Source organism: Giraffa tippelskirchi, chromosome 4 (genome assembly GCF_054371585.1).
Source record: "Giraffa tippelskirchi isolate mGirTip1 chromosome 4, T2T-mGirTip1v1.2.pri, whole genome shotgun sequence".
Taxonomy (NCBI): domain Eukaryota; kingdom Metazoa; phylum Chordata; class Mammalia; order Artiodactyla; family Giraffidae; genus Giraffa; species Giraffa tippelskirchi.
Window position 1 is genome coordinate 127,328,736 of NC_137278.1, and position 19,312 is coordinate 127,348,047.

Below are 19,312 nucleotides of genomic sequence, written 5' to 3' on the forward strand. Positions count from 1 at the left end.
CCTCTAGTGTCCTATAAGGGGCTTCCCAGGTGGCTCAATGATAAAGAATCTACCTGCCAAGGCAGGAGACACAGATTCAATTCCTGGGTTGGGAAGATCCCCTAGAGAAGGAAATGGCAACCCACTCCAGTACTCTTGCCTGGGACATCCCACGGACAGAGGAGCCCAGTGGGCTACAGTCCATGAGGTTGAAAAAGAGTCGGATATCACTTAGCAACTAGACAACAACAATGTCCTATATAAAGCTCCACAGCAGACAAACAAGTACCAACCACCCAAGTCCCATCCACCTTTATACTTTCCCTCTACTATATCCCCATCAAGAATGCCTGGACTTCCCAAGTGGCGCTAGTGGTAAAGAACCAGCGTCTCAATACAAGAGACATAAGAAATGCAGTTTCTATTCCTGGGTTGGGAAGATCACTTAGAGAAGGAAATGGCAACCCATTCCAGTACTCTTGCTTGGGAAATCCCATGGACAGAGGAGCCTGGTGGGCTACAGTCTATACGGTCGCAAAGAGTCAGAAACCACTGAAGCGACTTAGCACGCGCACACACACGCAAGAATGCCTGTTATTCTCTCCTGAACTTTAATAAGACTATCCACCTGTCAGGGCGCAGACTAAATCTCAACTCCTCCAAACTACCCTATTCAATAGCAAACATTATATGTAACATGTATTCCTTGTTAAGTGTATGTCTTATCTCCCCAACTACATCATAAGTTCCTTAATGACAGGAAGTGCATCTGATACTTCTTCATATCCCTCACAATGCTCTAGCATAGTGATTCTCAAAGGGTGGTCACATTAGCATCACCTAAAAACTTATCAGACATGCAAATTCTCAGGTCCTAACCCAGACCTTGGAGAAGGAAATGGCAACCCACTCCAGTATTCTCGCCTGGAGAATTCCATGGACAGAGGAACCAGGCAGACTACAGTCTATGGGGGTCACAGAGAGTCGGACACGACTGAGCGACTAACACACACATCCCAGATTTACTAAATCCAAAGCAAGAGTAGGGTCCAGCACTCTGTTTTAACAAGCCCTCCAGGTTAACTTCAATGCTCTCTCAGGTTTGAGAATCACCACTTAAGTCCAATGATTCTTAAGGGTACTTAAGAAACAGATCAATCACTGTCTCCTGAGATTCAGGATTGGTAGTGGGGTCTGGAAGTTTGAGTTGACAAGTACTCTAGGAGGTTTTGGTGCAAATGGTCCATTGGACACATGTTAAGAAACACTGATCTAGACCACCTCTTAGACACAGTAGCCATTCAATAAATATGCTGATTTAGTTGCTGAATTATTAAGACTAAATTAGGGGCTTCCCTGGCAGTCCTGTGGTTGAGAATCCACCTTGCAGTACAGGGGACACCCGCTCAATCCCTGATCCAGATTCCATGTGATGCAAAGCAACTAAGCCCATGCGCCACAACTACTGAGCCCAAGGGCCTAGAACCAGTGCTCCGCAACAAGAGAAGTCACTGAGACACAGAAGCCTGAGCACCACAACTAGAGTAAGGAGTAGCCCCCACTTGCCACAACTAGAAAAGCCCGCACGCAGCAACAAAGACCCAGTGCTGCCAAAAACCAAAATTTATTTTATTAAAAAAATGATAATAATACAATAAATGTCATGAAAAAAGACTAAACTGGGAAACAGTTCCCATGAAGAATGATGAAATTAACTGAGATTAACGAGGGGAAATTAATGACAGACTTTAAATTTTAGAAGACTAGATAAATTTTAGCACTAAAATATTCTTGCCATTCCAAGTTAGGCCTTATCAAGAAAATCAGCTCCCTTTCAAGTTTCTTACAAGGCAAAAAGCAGCAAGTCCTCAGAAAATTCTAAATCAAACAGAACTGTCTTCATATCTACCTCCTTTCCAAAACCTTTTCAAAGAAACAAGAAGACGGAATAAAATTTCAAATATCTCTAAGGTAGACTTTGCATTTTCAGAATATAGATAATCTGCCTTCCAGTTTATTTACTGCAATTGAGTCCCTAGAAGGCTATGGGCCTAGTGTAAGGTGATAGTGGCCCCAGATATCTGAATCACTTGCTGTTACCAAAGAAACTCAGTTTCTCTAAAGAGATCCATGAGGTTTCTATTGGTCTTTCACCTTGATGGAGAATAAAGGACAGGCAGAAAGACACCAATACCTAGGGAGCTGAACAGCAATATAACAGCAGCAGCCTCCCTATAGGTTAATATAGTTCCTGTTGATCTTTCTCACTTGCATTTCTTTCTTTTTAATTTATTATTTATTTTGGCTGTGCTGGGTCTTCACTGCTGTGCACAGGCTTTCCCTAGTTGCAGCGAGCGGGGGCTACTCTTCATTGCAGTGCACAGACTTCCCATTGCAGTGGCTTCTCTGGTGTGTAGGCTTTAGGTGTGTGGGCCTTGGGTTGTGACTCTTGGGCTCTAGAGCATAGGCTCAATAGTTGTGGTGCACGGGCTTAGTTGCTCTGCAGCATGTGGGATCTTCCCAGACCAGGGATCCAACGGGTGTCCCCTGTATTGGCAGGCAGATTCTTGTCCACTGTACCACCACGGAAGTCCTCTCACTTGCATTTCTTATCCTCATTCTAAAAATGTTATTGAAGACACTCTATGCCAAGTCAATCTTGTATTCTTTTGTCCCCCAGTATGTCCTAACTTAATGGAGACCAAGTTCTCAGTCTATTGTCAGTGTCCTATGTTCATTTTTCATTTCTGCCTTTCCCATTTATCTATGCTTTCCATCTTGTTAAACTGAATTCCTAGTCAGTCTTCTGGAGCTAGCACAAACAATCCGAAGTCGACCCCTTGTTGAACTCCTACAGTACTTGGTCTATATCACATATTTTACACCTAAATTATTTTCACCTTTTAATTGCCAATTTCATATTATACTGCCACCTCAGCTGAACTGTAAGATTGCTAGGGCCTGGAAACACTTACTTGCCTGTACTTGACATATGGGAAAAGTCTACGTTTTGGCATCAGACAGAAATTTGAGCTCAAAGTAATCGAGTACAGTGGACTGAGCCTTAGGACTAGGATCCCAGGTTCTGGAGCCAGGTAATTTGAGTTCACATCCCAACTCTATCACTTAGCAGCTCTGATCCAGGTTCCCTGAGTACCAAATGGAGATGATATTGATAATAGTTCCTATTTCTTGGGTGTATTGTGTGTATTAAATAAGTTACTGCATGTAAAGTGATGACTTGGTTATTTACTATGTATCAGGTCCTTCAAGTACTTGACAAGTATTACATCAAATAATATTAATAATGATACTCAAACACTTGTTTTGTAACTTTAGGCTATCCATCACCACTGAGTTGGTTTCCTAATCTATACAATGGCAGCAACCCCTCAGACAACTGCACAAGTAATTGTATGACATAGTATATGTACATATTTGGCTTAAAACCTGGTATGCTGGATTAGTAAGACCAAATATAAATTTTTTATTTTTTTAACATGTAGTGAGCTTATGCTGCTGTCTGCAGAGTTCTATTTTGCACCCCATAAAGAAAAAGGCCAGGTTTAAAGGTGAGACTAATCATGCCAACAGGTAATCCTTAGTACAACTCACTGGAAACATTATGTGGCAGTTTCTGCTGAAAACTGGTGGCACACTTTGAAGGGTAATTTAATTACCCTAGAGCAGGGTATAGTAACCCTGGCTACAAATCAGAATCCCCTGTGGAACTCTTTTAAAGCCACAGTTAGCCAGACCCCATTCATGAAGATTCTAATCCAACAGTTCTGGGGTGGGGTCAAAAGCTCTGTCACTTTAAAACTACTCAGTGACTCTCATGCACACACAACTGGGATGGAGAATCACTTCTCAAGATTTAACTATGACATCAAAAACTTTGAAACCTCTGAGAAACCACAGAACATACAGTGGGAGAAGAGGAATTGGGTAGCTCGAACAGAAAGTTGCTTCACATCACCTGACTGAAAGGTACTGTGCTTTCCCTCTTGTCAAACTTCAGCTAATTACCTTGTTTTGCCTTACAGAAGGGTTTTCCTCTTCAAGTCACCCTGTCCTTTGGAGTTTTGAGAGACACTGTTTCAAGAATAAGGTAGGTCTAAAGAGCCTTTAGACGACATTTACGTGTCAAGCTAGCATCAAGATTGGAATACGCTTGCTGAGTCTGACATGTATTAAACCAAATGACCTGCATTATAGTGTTGGTCTCTCTCCATGGAATATTCAGCTATCAATAATTAGGTGAGCGATGAATGGCAACCCATTCCAGTATTCTTGCCTGGAAAATCCCATGGACAGAGGAGCCTGGTAGGCTACAGTCCATGGGGTCGCAAAGAGGCGGACACAACTGAGCGACTTCACTTTCCTTTCCTTTCCCAGGTCACCAGTTCTCCAGGCCCATTCCGAAGCACTCTTTGTTTGTTAAGACCAGTCTTATCAGTCCAGTCAAACTTCAAACTTTTCTAGGCTGCTAAAAATAAGGCTAAAAATAAGGGTTTGGCAGGGCCTCTGTATCAACCTAGAGGGGTGGGATGGTGACAGAGATGGGAGGGAGGTTCAAAAGGGAGGGGATATATATATACCTATGGCTGATTCATGTTGAGGTTTGACAGAAAACAACAAAATTCTGTAAAGCAGTTATCCTTCTATTAAAAATAAATTAATTTAAAAAATAAGGGTTTGGGGTTATCTGTCAACTACATTCATGTATTAAAGCTTGTTTTCCATATTCTTTAAGAATCTAAAGATAGCTATATAATATTGGACTATATATACTGCAGCCTTTACACTCAGGGAGCCAATTCACTCACAATTAGTTTTCATGGCTCTAATATAATCATTAATATGCATTGTAAGCTTTAAAAAAAAACACCTTGCCTTGGGTTCCTGAAAGGTACCTGAGTTTAACCTGAGGTTAAATCCCTAGACTTAATCACCTGAACGCCCTCAGGAAAATCTGACATTTAACAGTCTAGCTCTGTGCTCTTTGTCTATGCCCTAGGCATGGTGCAAAGTAGAATTGAAATGGGCTATTCTAGGCACTTTTCTATCCCTATGGCTTATACCAGTCTGCCTTGATCTTTCTTCCCCCCCCCCCCTCCCCATCAGACTATGCTGTTTCTGCTTTGCAGAAATCTCAGCTGTAGCTGTTGCCTGGAAACTTGGGAGTCCTTGAAGTGCATGTCTGAGTTGCTAAAGACAGCTAGCCATAAGGGAAAGTAGGCCTCCTATTGGCAGTAAAATGCACCAGATTTGAGACAGTGTATTCTTAGTTCGCTTCTAGGAGTCTTCATGTGTTAATACCTACGACTTTAGAGATTTCAGACTGGCATTCTCATATAAAGTAGCCTGAACCTAAACATAGTAATGTTCTCTTTTCCAAATCCTGCTCCCCAAAAGTGGTTAGGCTGACCTATCTGACAAATAGTATCTATGTCCGGAAAAAAGCTTCATTCAGACAGGTTTGGTGGAGAGATGGAAGAGAGCAGTGCTGAACAGTAAAGGAACCAGCTGCCCCAGCTTTCTCCAGGACTCTCTAGCTTATGGTGTTAAACTTCATTTTACCCGATACTGTGAGTTTTCTAAGAATCCTGCCAGTTTATTCAATACACTATTGGAATGTTAAAAAAGAAAAACTATTTAAAACAAGTTATATAATATGTGTACAAATATTAATTTTTGGCCTTTCAAGCCATATAAGAAGTGAATTTGTCCTGTAATCCTGTTATCTAACTAGCTAGGCTATGGCTTATGTTATCCAAAACTTTCATAGGTAAGACTTGAGATATTCATATCTTTTACACCACTCTTTTTCTGAGAACAGAAAATAGACTTATGTCAAGATTACCTGATCTTAAATGCCAATATTTTCTTTGCCAACCCATGCTTCCTGCTATTTAGGCCTCATGGAGTCAGAAGCCTTGAAAGTATGTCCTTATGACCCAAACCACAGGATGTCAGCCAGCAGGTTACAGTGCCACCTGGCATCATGCAGAAAGGTTAAGTTTCCCTGATAACTGTTAAGTTAATGCAGGGAGAAAAATGAACTCAGAATATGAAAGATTAAAGACTTTTTTTTTTAAAAGAACAAAATTCTGAACATGAATAAAACCTGAAAGTTCTTAACGTTGGAACATGATACATCTTCAGCATTTCCAGAAAGGAATGGAGGGTGGAATTCAGGCAAAACCTTAATGCCATTTAATAAGAACGTCTTCCTTTTAGAAAAATCCAAAGATAGCTAAAAAGATGGCTAACTGAAAATATAATGCTTGTCATGTGGTCCCAAACAAAAGGCTCAAAGAACACGAGGCTAACTGTGTCAATAGGACTGCTACAGATGATGTTAAGTTTTCTATTTGGAGTGGAGTTTTCTATTTTCTAAGTGGAGGTAGAGTTGAGTTCTATTATCCTCTCCCCAACCCTCCATATTTCATAGCTATAGAAATCTTAGCCAAATGAGGAATGAAAAAAAGTTTCCACTCTGATTCTGTAACTTCTGTCTGCCATATTTTAGACAGCCTTTTAATCTTCCAAAGGTTATTTCTCCAAGTTCAGAACCAAATGAAAAATTTCTAAAGTTGCCAATCAGATTCCTGACCCTGATGTCTGGAACACAGGTAAGCAAAGTGAGACAGTGAGCACTAAGTGAAGGCTTGGACTCTAAGTCCTCTGTAGCCAATAAGCACAGCAGCCTTGCAGTAATTAAGTCTTAATAGTCCTCCCACAAAATCCTTCACCAAAGCAATCAAAAGAGTAAATTTGAGAATTTCATCTGTCTCTAGAGAGGCAACACAGTAAAAAGGAGTCTAATTAAATCTAATAATTAGATTCACATATAGGAATTAACAGATTCTTATCTTACCAAGTCACTTTCCATAGAAAAAAATTCCTGGTAAAAACTGAAACTTGTAATCTAAAAGATTAGGATTTATCCTATCCCAAATATCTTTTCTCTAAGATGCAGCATGTTATATTGGAGAACTCACTAGCTTTTCAAGCCAGACCTAGGTTCCACTATCTGCTCTGGCCTTAGGGAAAGTTGCTGCTCAAATACATCTTCCCCATCTATAAAAGGAATAATATCTACCTCATAAGGTATAATGCGTGCTTGCTCAGTCGCTTCAGTCGTGTCCGACTCTTGGACTGCAGCCCGCCAAGCTCCTCTGTCCATGGAATTCTCCAGGCAAGAATACTGGAGTGGGCTGCTATGCTCTCCCAGGGGATCTTCCTGACCCAGGGATCAAACCCGCATCTCCTGCGTCTTCTGCATTGCAGGCGAATTCTTTACCACTAGTGCCACCTGGGAAGCCCCCATAAGGTACAACAGACTAATATGAAATAAAGATGTGTTATTAAATAAATAAATTAAATTAAGATGTGTGTTAGAGCAATGCAAGCCCTTTAGTGTTAATGTCATGATTAACACAACAGAAATTTTCTCGTGTACAATCCAGTGCAAGTATTCAGTAGGAGTGGTGATTCAAGAACACAGGCTCTTCATCTTTTGACTCACCTTTCACACCTGGCTTCCCAAGCTGCACAAAAAGAGAACGGAGAAAGTACAGCTGCCTCTTAACCACCTCAGCCCAGAAGAGAGTATTTCTATTCACATTCCATTGGCAAAAACAAGTCACATGACCAGACCTATGTCAGGGAGGTAGCAATGTAGTCTCTAGCATTTTCCAGAAACAAGTATGGAAGTGAGACTCAAATCTCCTGCTAGTTAGCCTTCTCTGCAATAACATAAAAATGCTTGGTACTTGTGTTACTTCTTCCTGCTTTCCTTCTTTCTAGATAACGCACATCATTCTTTTTCATTTGTCCTTAAGACATTTACTCCAAAAATGCTGGTTTGTGAAAGGTAAGATAAATCATCTTATAGAAGCTATTGAAATAAAGAATAGAATATCTCTATTCTAATAGAGTATCTTTGAGTGAGATGGCCACTAGATCATGGCAGATGCCTAAGCTTCAATTACAAATTTTAAAAGAGCTGTAGTCATGGGCTCTGAGTACTTCCAATTCTTTCCTAAGGCTCCAGTTCAGTCCAGTCACTCAGTCGTGTCCAACTCTTTGCAACCCCATGGACTGCAGCACACCAGGCTTCCCTGTCCAACACCAATTCCTGGAGCTTACTCAAACTCATGTCCATTGAGTCAGTGTTGCCATCCAACCATCTCATCCTCTGTCATCCCCTTCTACTCCCGCCTTCAATCTTTCCCAGCATCAGGGTCTTTTCCAGTAAGTCAGTTCTTCACATCAGGTGGCCAAAGTATTGGAGTTTCAGCTTCAACATGAGTCCTTCCAATGAATATTCAGGATTGATTTCCTTTAAGGTGGACTGGTTGGATCTTCTTGCAGTCCAAGGGACTCTCAAGAGTCTTCTCCAACACCACAGTTCAAGAGCATCAATTCTTCGGCGCTCAGCTTTCTTTATAGCCCAACTCTCACATCCATACATGGCTACTGGAAAAATTATAGCTTTGACTAGACAGACCTTTGTTGGCAAAGTAATGTCTCTGCTTTTTTTTTTTTTTTTTTTTTAACTAATACCAATCACTTTAAAGCAAGCAGTTCAGTGGCATTTATTTTTTTATTTGTGACTGTGCTGGGTCTTCACTGCTGCGTGCAGGCTCTCACTAGTTGTGGCTAGCAGGGGCTACTGTTTGTCGTGGTGGCTTCTCTTGCTGGGGAGCACTGGCTCTACGGCACCAACTCAGTGGCTGTGGTGCCCGGGCTTAGTTGCTCCATGGTATGTGGGATCTTCCCAGACCAGGAACCGAACCCATGTCTCCTGCATTGGCAGACGGACTCTTTACCACTGAGCCACCGGGAAGTCCTGTCTCTGCTTTTTAATATGCTGTCTAGGTTGGTCATAGCTTTTCTTCCAAGGAGCAAGCATCTTTTAATTTCATGGCTGCATTCACCATCTGCAGTGATTTTGGAGCCCAAAAAATAAAGTCTGTCACTGTTTCCATTGTTTCCCCATCTATTTGACATTTGGGACCAGATGCCATGATCTTAGTTTTCTAAATGTTGAGTTTTAAGCCAACTTTGTCACTCTCTTCATTCACTTTTATTAAGAGGTTCTTTAGTTCTTCTTCACTTTCTGCCATAAGGGTGGTGTCATCTGCATATCTGAGGTTACTAATATTTCTCCCAGCAATCTTGATTCCAGCTTGTGCTTCATCCAGCCTGGCATTTCGAATGATGTACTATGCATAGAAGTTAAATAAGCAGGGTGACAACATACAGCCTTTACATACTCCTTTTCCTATTTGGAACCAGTCTGTTGTTTCAAGTCCAGTTCTAACTGTTGCTTCTTGACCTGCATACAGATTTCTCAGCAGGCAAGTCAGGTGGTCTGGTATTCCCATCTCTTGAAGAATTTTCCACAGTTTGTTGTGATCCACACAGTCGAAGGTTTTGGCATTGTTAATATAGCAGAAGTAGATGTTTTTCTGGAACTCTCTTGCTTTTTCGATGATCCAGCGGATGTTGGTAATTTGATCTCTGGTTCCTCTGCCTTTTCTAAAACCAGCTTGAACATCTGGAAGTTCATGGTTCATGTACTGTTGAAGCCTCACTTGGAGAATTTTGAGCATTACTTTCCTAAAGCTCCACTTAGGACTTTAATCCATCAAGGACTTTATTACACAAGGTTCTCAATTCTGTGTAAGATTTTCAAGGTATGAAAAATCAATTCCTAAAGCTATGAAGGGGAAGGAACTAGCATACTATACATGAACCAGGTCAGGATTCCCAACTACACAAACTCAAAGGGCACAGCCCAGAGTTAGAGGAGCCATCAATGGAGTTACTCACTAGATACACATGGGGAAGGGAAGGTGGAAAGGATTTACGTTAAACAGAAACTAACACAAAACCAGTAATTCCTATCCTCATGGATAGTAGTATCAACTATTTTTGTTAAAGTAACTTTAATCTCCTAGAATTGGTTATTTAGACTAATTCTCTAGTTCTAATTTCCAGCTAACTTTCCTCTTTTGGTCATATTCTGCAATGACTCAAGAAACATAAAAAAGGAGACTATGCATGATAAACATCCTAACAACCATAAGTCTTGGAGAAAAGGTAGAGTAACTTTTTTAACATCATAGTTTTAACATACATTAACACAGTTTTAACTAGTGGGCTTCCCCAGTGGCTCAGCGGCAAAGAATCTGCCTGCAATGGAGAAACAAGGAGATGCGGGTTCAACCCCTGGGTCAGGAAGATCTCCTGAAGGAGGAAATGGCAACTCACTCCAGTATTCTTGCCTGGGAAATCCCATGGACAGGGGAGCCTGGTGGGCTATAGCAAATGGGATCTCAAAAGAGTCAGACATGACTGATCAACTAAACAACAATAAAATTTTTAATTAATATTACTAACATTATATTCTAAATCTTCAAAGATTCTTAGACAAGCTTTTCTTCTTTAAGAATAAACAAACCAGGGACTTCCCAAGCAGTCTAATGGTTAAGACTCTGAGCTTCCACTGCAGTGAACATGGGGTTTGATCCCTGGTCAGGAACTAGGATGCCCACGTGCCTCACAGCACAGCCACAAAAAAAACCCTCCGTGTTTTCTCTTCAAAATCCTCCTCCCCTGACAACAGAATGCAGGGAAAGTCCTAATGGTTTTAAATTAGACTTTGTTGAAAGAGCTATCTAGAACTCTATTTGAAATGCTATTAACACACATCAAGCTTAGATCTTCCATAAACTTGTTATCAAACTGACACTATCTCAGTGTTTTCCTTCTACCCTTAGGTCAGAAAAACTGATGGAGAAGTTGTAGATTAAAAGAGCCAGCAGATGGAAGATTTATTATGTTTTTTTTTTTTTAAACCTTGGAGAGATCTTAACAGTCAAGTTTTAGGTAACAACTCTTGCTGGCATCTTAACATGTTTTTAAGATGCCATGACTGAGCAACTGAACTGAACTGAAAATGTTTTTATTTATTTAAATAAAGAGTATTTTTACTATGACAAGCTTCATTTGTTTTTTTATTCTTCCTTGTTTTCATATCCTCATTTTTCAACCAAAGGGCTGGATGGCTAATTTGCCTTTCTCTCTTAGTAGGGGAACTGCAGTCACCATGTGGTCCATAATGCTATTACTTAGATTCTTTATCCCCAACTTTTTTCTCCTATCTCCAAGTCATTTACTATATGACCATCATATCAACCTTCTTCAACCACGTCTCCATATAAATCCTCTATGCTTAAAGGATAGTTTTCATGACAAGCTGAATTTGGAACTTGGCTCCAAATCTACCTTTCTAACTCTGTAGAAGTCAGTTTACTCGCATGTTAAATCTGTTTTATTCTTTCTCACTCTGTTAAAATCAAAATGTAACTCCCTGGAACTCCCTGGTGGCCCAGTGATTAAGAATCCACCTGCCAATGCAGGGCATGCGGGTCCGATCCCCCAATCAGGGAAGATCCCACATGTCTCAGGGCAACAAAGCGCATGTGCCACAACTACTGAGGCTGCACACCCTGGGACCTATGCTCCACAGTAAGAGAAGCTATCACAGTGAGAAGCCCATGCACCACAATGAAGGAACAGCCCCCATTCACCACAACTAGAGAAAGCCCATGCGCAGCAATGAAGACCCAGCACAGCCAAAAAGTAATAAAATCAATAAAAATTTAAAATGTCACCCCTTACCCTTCAACTATTCAAATCCCTGTTCTAGCTTTTTTAAAGTCCAATTCTTAATCCTCACCTCATTTAAACCTTCCCTGTCTCCTACCTCAACCAAACCACACCTTCATTAAAGAAGGCAGAATTACATACTGGCTATACCACTAGCCTAGTGCTGTTTTATCTAGGAGATACCCAAACACTTGGTGCTTTGCTGTTGTTCAGTCGCCCAGTCGTGTCTGACTCACCGTGATCCCATGGACTGCAGCACGCCAGGCCTCCCTTGCGTATCCCTCACCATCTCCCGAACTTTGCCCAAGTTTATGTCCATTGCTTTGGTGATGCCATCTAGCCATCTCATCCTCTGATGCCCTCTTCTTCTGCCCTCAATCTTTCCCAGCATCAGGGACTTTTCCAATGAGTCAGCTGTTCTCATTGGATGACCAAAATACTGGAGTTTCAGTTTCAGCATCAGTCCTTCCAACAAGTATGAAAGGTTGATTTCCCTTAAGATTGACTGGTTTAATCTTCTTACTGTCCAAAGGACTCTCAGGAGTCTTCTCCCGCACCACAGTTCGAAGGCATCAATTCTTCGGCACTCCGCCTTATTTACAGTCCAGGTACGTGAACGCTAGTAAGACCATAGCCTGACCATACAGACCTTTGTCAGCAGAGTAATGTCTCTGCTTTTCAAGATACTGTCTAGGTTTGCCACAGCTTTCCTGCCAAGAAGCAAATGTCTTCTGATTTCATGGCTGCAGTCACTATCCGCAGTGATTTTGAAGCCCTTCAGTTTATAGCCCTTCACTGGGTGCTTAAACTTAACCAACATCCAATTTAAAACAGGCAAGAATTAGTTCCTCTTAAGATGTAATTTTTATTGCAGCCAGCTAATCCTTTTAAAACAATGAGTTTGGGATTTTGCTAGTTTACTGACTAGTTCAGGTAAATTTAGACTTTCAATTAAAAGAAGTTTTAGTCAAATGAGTATTTTTTGCCCTTAGGAGTCTTATCCCTACACAAGTATTTTCTAGATCTTTTTCAAATGATCTTTTTTTTCTTCAGTTAAAATAGAAGGGAGAACAAGTAGACACTTTTAGCATTTAGCACATTCCAGTATATTTTGTACAAAGTGAAGGGGTTGGGGGGGGGGCTACTGACTTTCTCTCTGAGCTTTACACAACATAAACAAGATTTACTCTTGTCTCTTGACTAAGACCCTACATGTTTTGAATTTTTTAAATTATATTTTGGTATATTAACACCAGACCATATCAAAACAAAAGACTGTTCCCCAGGAAAATGGCCTTAAAAGATAAAACTGTTTTCCTTTACCATATTTTAGGTATATGAAATCTTCCCCTTAAAGGACCATGCAGTCTTAAATGCTTGTTGTTTAGTTGCTCAGTCGTGTCCGACTCTTTGTGACCCTATGAACTGTGCAGCACGCCAGGCGTCCCTGTCCTTCACCACGTCCCAGAGCTTGCTCAAACTCATGTCCATTGAGTCGGAGATGCCATCCACCCATCTTGTCCTCTGTCGTCCCCTTCTCCTCCTGCTTTCAATCTTTCCCAGCATCAGGGTCTTTTCTGAGTTGGCTCTTCACATCAGGTGGTCTCAACTGGAGGACCACATAATTTTTCCTCCAAAATAGTACACTCCTGAGCTTAAAAGAAGGAACAATAATTCTCCTGAGATAACAACCAGACAAACCAAGTCGACTACACTAGTCTAAAAGGATAAAACATCACTTATTAGGCAGTTGTGTCATTCAAAACATGGGTGCCAGATCTACTCAAATCTCACTTTTAAGAAGTTTGAGCCACTTGGAAGAAGGCACAATATAAGTTAATAAATACATCACTTGTTTGGCTTCTAACGTAACATTTGGTCAAACCTTCAAAAAAAACCAAACTAAATTAAGAAAAAAATACTTTTTAAAAAAGCAAAGTTTAAAAATAATTGCCTCAAAGCCTGCCTAGATTCCCTGAAGTCCTAACTATTCTCCCAAGCTCCCCTAACAGGTGGCTTACATTTCCATTTAACCTCCTTTCATTCTGATTTATTACTATTAAGCTATAATATGCTTTAGGAGAGGAATGATCTGACTATGTACTAGTCATATGCCCACACAAAATCAAAGGTGATGAATGTGGAGAATCTATACTTTATACCCATGGTGGAATAAAGAGATTCAATACTCTGGGCCAAATATTTATACTGAATAAATCAACTCTTCAAAAAACTTGGTAACCAGGTTCACTCATCTTCACAGAAAAGTCCCATCAAGGCAATTTAAATTATGTTTATGTAACAGCAATAAGACTTTCTGGCTATAAAGTTTCTTCCCTAAAATCTGGTTTTAGGGTTTCTACTCTTATATTCACAGCATGAACTATGGGGAAAAAACGGTTAAGGCCCATTACTCATGTCCTAGATAAGTACCAAAACATATCTCCTTGGTTCCACATCCTTATTCTTTTGTTGGCCCATACTTTATGGGCCTTTTTGTTCAGACTTTCCAAGCAGCTGTCATATAAAAGAGGGAAAGAAAAAAATCTCAAATATTTTAGTCTCTTCTTCCCATGTAGTCTCTTACCAGATAGATGATGTCTTACAGGTGCTGCAGGCCCTGACAAAGTATACCTGTGCTCTCAAGTCAAATAATCAAGTATCTGCTAAGTTTGGGACACTATGTTAGGAATTACGGTGGCCATGAGGGAACAAGGTTGACAATTATAGTTAATATATGGCAACAGTTCTCAATCTTCAAAATCAAAATCACTTGAAGGGCTTTCTTTTTTATTTATTTACTTTTAATTGGAGGATAATTGCTTCACAATTATCCTTGTGTTGGGTTCTGCCATGCTGCTGCTTCTCAGTCGAGTCCTAACTCTTTGTGACCCCATGGACTGGGGCCCGCCAGGCTGTCCTGTCCATGGAATCTTTCAGGCAAGAATACTAGGGTGAGTTGCCATTTCCTTCTTCAGGGATCTTCCTGACCCAGGGCATCTCCTGTATTAACAGGTGGATTCTTTACCACTGTGCCACCTGGGGAGCCATATGTCAACAATAATCAGCCATAGGTGTACATATGTCCCCTCCCTCTCGAACCTCCCTCCCACCTCCCACTTGGAGGGCTTACTAAAACAAAGATTGTAGGGCATCTCACCCCTAAGCTTCTGGTTCAGTTAAGTAGGTCTGTAGCAAGGTCCAAGAATTTGTGTTTTTCTCAAGTTCCTAAGTGATGCTAATCATGCTGGTCTAGAGACCACACTCTGAGAACAACTGGTATGACACAGTTTAAGTGCTGGGAGGAAAGGACGGTATAAGAAAACATTAGCACTTAATCCCACGCAGAGGTTAGGAGAAGGCTTCAAAAAGAAAATGACCCTCAGGTTTAAACATTGGACATTCCTTAAAATAACATCAGAAGAATAGTAGAATTGGAATTATAGAACTGTTCCACTCAAGACTAGCCCTTTACACAATTTTTAGAAGGTGAAATTTCTTCACCATAACTTTGCCATTCTACCATCTTTTCAATAATCTTTTACGAAGTTTCCATTTTCTTACCTACCTATTCATTACACAGTAACGAATTCATTGCCAAAAGCAATGCTAACAATGGTTTGCAAACTTTGACTTACAATTTACATCTCAGATGCCAGCATCAGAAAGGGCCATCAGTAACCAGCATAAGGGGCTGCTGCTGCTGAAAGAAAAAAAGTGAAGTTGCTCAGTCGTGTCCCACTCTTTGCGACCCCATGGACTGTAGCCTGCCAAGCTCCTCCATCCATGGAATTTTCCAGGCAAGCATACTGGAGTGGATTGCCATTTCCTTCTCCAGGGGATCTTCTTGACCCAGAGATCAAACTCAGGTCTCCCGAACTGAAGGCAGACCCTTTACCATCTGAACCACCAGGGAAGCACTGTTGCTGAGTCCTAGTGAGAGAAATCGGAGAAGGCAATGGCACCCCACTCCAGTACTCTTGCCTGGAAAATCCCATGGATGGAGGAGCCTGGTAGGCTACAGTCCATGGGGTCGCTAAGAGTCGGACACGACTGAGCGACTTCGCTTTCACTTTTCCCTTTCATGCACTGGAGAAGGAAATGGCAACCCACTCCAGTATTCTTGCCTGGAGAATCCCAGGGACGGCGGAGCCTGATGGGCTGCCGTCTATGGGGTCGCACAGAGTCGGACACGACTGAAGCGACTTAGCAGCAGCAGCAGCAGCAGCAGTGAGAGAAATTACTTAGAAGTCAAAGAAAAACACAGAAAACAGACTGCTCAGCAACTATTACAGCAATGTGGATTACACAATTATATAATATTTATGTATTAGGACACAGAATGAATTTTAAGATAAAAAAAAGTTGCGACTGGTTTTTCATTTATCCTGTATCGTCCTGTATTTGCAGAGAGGGGTGTTAGCTATTCTTTGCAAACTCTAATGACTTTTTTAAACATAAATTTATTTTCAATGGTTCCCTAGTGGGAACACCTCACCCTGTTACTTTGCCTGAAAAATTGTAACTAGTCCCAACTTTTCACTCTCAACAGCAATACTTCCCAAAATTTACCCTCACTAATAATAACGTCTATTATGTTCCCCCAGAGACCTCTTTCTGCAATATTTTGCAACTACACTTCAATAATTTTCCTAAGTTATACACTTTACAACCAGTCAGAAATCATTATTAGATGAGAAAAATAAGACTTAGTGGATAAAATTTAAGCCCCAAACAAAGAAATTTAATGTTTTAGCTTTCTGATGGGCAAAAGTTTAAGTTTTATCAGGCTTTATGAAACACTGAAAATCTCTAGAGTCTGAAGGAATAACTGGGACTCCAAGCCTAAAAGCTGAGAAAAACTCATCTTCGAACAAAGTTGTTTTTTTTCCATCATTGGCATACAGATCTGTCTACTCATTAGTTCAGTCTTTATTTTTAACTAATAGCTCTAAAAATATAATTTAGGGTTAAATGCAAGCATATTCAGGGATAGAACCAGCATGGATCAGATTCAGTTTAGGGTATTAATCCCAGCTAGCCCTCAGAATGACCCTGTGTAAATGCCTTGGGCTCTCTCTCTTTTTTTTCTTCCTTTTCAAATATATTCAACCTGGCTGGAAAATCAGTCTGAAAGAAAACTCAGCAGGGATCTCAGATAAAGCAGGAACTTTCTGGGTTGGAAAGGAATGAAAAAAGCATTTAAGAAGAGAAAGACACGTGGTGCATTTTTATTTTAATATCTCCACCACTGAAAGACATATTTGGTTCTTTAGTTTGTTTAAAACTTGGTGGGCTCATTCACTGGCGCTAAATGGAACAGCTTTATCAGTTGAGGATCCCGTCACCTTGACAAGGTATTACTGAATGCAGTGAAGTCTGACTTTGGATTCTGGTTTGATACCCACTCCTCGTCCTCTCAAGCTCTTAGCTCTTCCTTCCCCAGAAATTTCAACCTGCAGGTATCTGAATGAAAAGAACAGATGGGTCACAGTAACAGGGTTAACAATTTCACCAGATTACTTAAGTTTAAACCCTCAAAAATCACATTTCACTTTAAATCACACCAGTCCTGCTAATTCTGCATGAATGATGTGGTAAATCCAGAGGTTTAGGATTTCGTAGATTATTTAAGATATCCCTAACAATCTGAAACTGACTTGCAAAACAACAGCTTTTCTAAAATTGTTTGTGCTGAACTTGTAATGAAGCTTACATTCTCAGCAATCATCTCTCAAGAAGCACTTTAACAGCTTGCCCCTCCTTCACAGAAATCATCCAGGCCACCCAGGTGAAAGAATAGCTTTTGTAAATTCAAAACAGTGCCTACCTCAGTGGTTCTCAATCCTGACTGCACATTAGAATCATCTGGGTAGCTTTTAAAACTAACCCTGTCTGATTAACTGGCCCGGGAAGGGGAGGTGACATGCTTTAAATCTCCTCAAATGGTTCTTAAGTGCAGACACAATTAAGAAATCTTGGGTCCTGCTTCCACCAATACTTTTATTTTTAGGGTCTTAACATGAACCAAAGGCTGTGAAGCATACTCTCTTCAACTCAAGGAATGATAATTTAAAAAATAAAAAAACAGGACTTCCCTGGAGGTCCAGTGGTTAAGACTTCCAGCTTCAAATACATGGGGCACTGGATCTATCCCTGGGCAGGGAACTAAGATACCGCAAAGCAAGCAGCATGGCCAAAAATAAAAATCCGATAATGTTTACATATTATTCATGTAAAAATGTCCCATGACCATTTTCACTAAAGTCACATTTAGTTCATGCTGTTAGAATAAGTTCTCCTAAATAACATTTAGACTACATAAACCACTGAAATGGTCTAAAACCCCCAATACTTCAACACCCAACCTGATCATCCAGTCTGCCTCCTACCCTGAAAAATACAAAAATTTGTTGTATCACGCCTTTTACTTCTTGCTTTTAAAAAAATATTATTACCAGATCTATCTGTAGTATCAATTCCTCCCCCCTCTTTTTTTTGGTCTACAAATGCCACAAGTCCTTTTTCTCAAAGTCCTCCCGGGGTCACTTTGGGCCCCAGTGGTTTTCTTCTAAAGAGTTTACATTCTCAACCACTTTCTTAGCATCTGTTGTACTGCTATTTAATCTTTCATCCACTCTGGGGCCTGTTATACTAGCAACTTGAACACAAGAACCACCAATTACACTTTTTTTTCTTCTTCTTGGTATCAGGGTTTCCAGAACAAAGGCTCACAATATATGTTTCATTTTCTACTATCAATTTATAACTTTCTGGCCCTTTCTACCCCCAGCTCTCTCCTCAACTCAAAAATCTCCTTTAATGGAGATGACTAGGGCATCCATCGGAGAAGGCTATGGCACCCCACTCCAGTACACTCGCCTGGAAAATCCCATGGACGGAGGAGCCTGGTAGGCTGCAGTCCATGGGGTCGCTAAGAGTCGGACACGACTGAGCGACTTCACTTTCACTTTTCCCTTTCAGGCACTGGAGAAGGAAATGGCAACCCACTCCAGTATTCTTGCCTGGAGAATCCCAGGGACGGCGGAGCCTGGTGGGCTGCCGTCTATTGGGTCGCACAGAGCCGGACACGACTGAAGCGACTTAGCAGCAGCAGCAGGGCATCCATCCCTACCGAGCATTCTCTGATAAACCATTATCGACTTTTGAACTCTGAAATTCTACCTACAAGGCGTGCTAAACAAAAACTAGATTCCTATCCTTAGTGGTTTGTTTTTGGGGGAACTGGGGGTGGGAGGAGGGGACCTCTTCTGTTTATCTCTTTTTCAATTTTCTTCTTCCCTCCTCTCTGGACAACCTGCACTAACATGGCTTCCTTCTCACCAGTATCAGTTGACCTCTAAGGTGTCCCATCCCCACCTCGAGCGCTATGTCTCAGTACTGATTCTAGTTTCTAAGATGGCCCCCACAGAGGCGCGGAAGGCAGCGCGAGATCCACCCACGCAAAGCCACGGTCATTCCAGGGGCGGGAGGACCGCCTCCCGAGTGGGGGATGGGGGGAAGCCGAGGAGGGAATGCCAAGGAGGCAGTCATCGGAGCGCCCCCCACCACCCCTCTCCCCGACGCCCAGCCCTGCGTCACAGGAAGCGGGAGCCCCACCCCCTAACGTCAGGGGCCGGAAGGG

At 41.3% G+C, this 19,312-nt stretch overlaps 1 protein-coding gene and 1 long non-coding RNA gene across 17 annotated transcripts in view; one reads left to right on the forward strand and one right to left on the reverse strand.

Moving 5' to 3' along the window:
• NCKAP1L (NCK associated protein 1 like) overlaps window positions 1-19,269 on the reverse strand; it is a 64,225-nt gene extending 44,956 nt beyond the window's left edge. For 2 of the 16 annotated variants that reach the window (XM_081483583.1, XM_081483576.1), the window contains exons 1-3: window positions 19,012-19,269; window positions 17,016-17,133; window positions 15,306-15,367 (exon numbers count right to left, since the gene is read on the reverse strand). Coding sequence is in view for 1 of the 16 variants with exons in the window: in XM_081483574.1 (XP_081339700.1) it covers window positions 3,595-3,603 (9 nt within the window). In the remaining 15 variants the exon portion in view is untranslated. Of the gene's footprint in view, window positions 1-3,594; window positions 3,635-15,235; window positions 15,371-17,015; window positions 17,134-18,549 lie in introns of those variants that run through there. The other 14 variants (XM_081483584.1, XM_081483575.1, XM_081483588.1 and 11 more) reach the window with 13 other exon arrangements.
• On the forward strand, window positions 3,934-10,992 carry LOC145503645 (uncharacterized). Its single transcript, XR_014051609.1, has 5 exons — window positions 3,934-6,617; window positions 7,096-7,318; window positions 7,455-7,861; window positions 9,994-10,095; window positions 10,776-10,992. It is a non-coding gene; the product is annotated as an uncharacterized LOC145503645 (long non-coding RNA).
• Window positions 19,270-19,312: the final 43 nt, after the last annotated feature.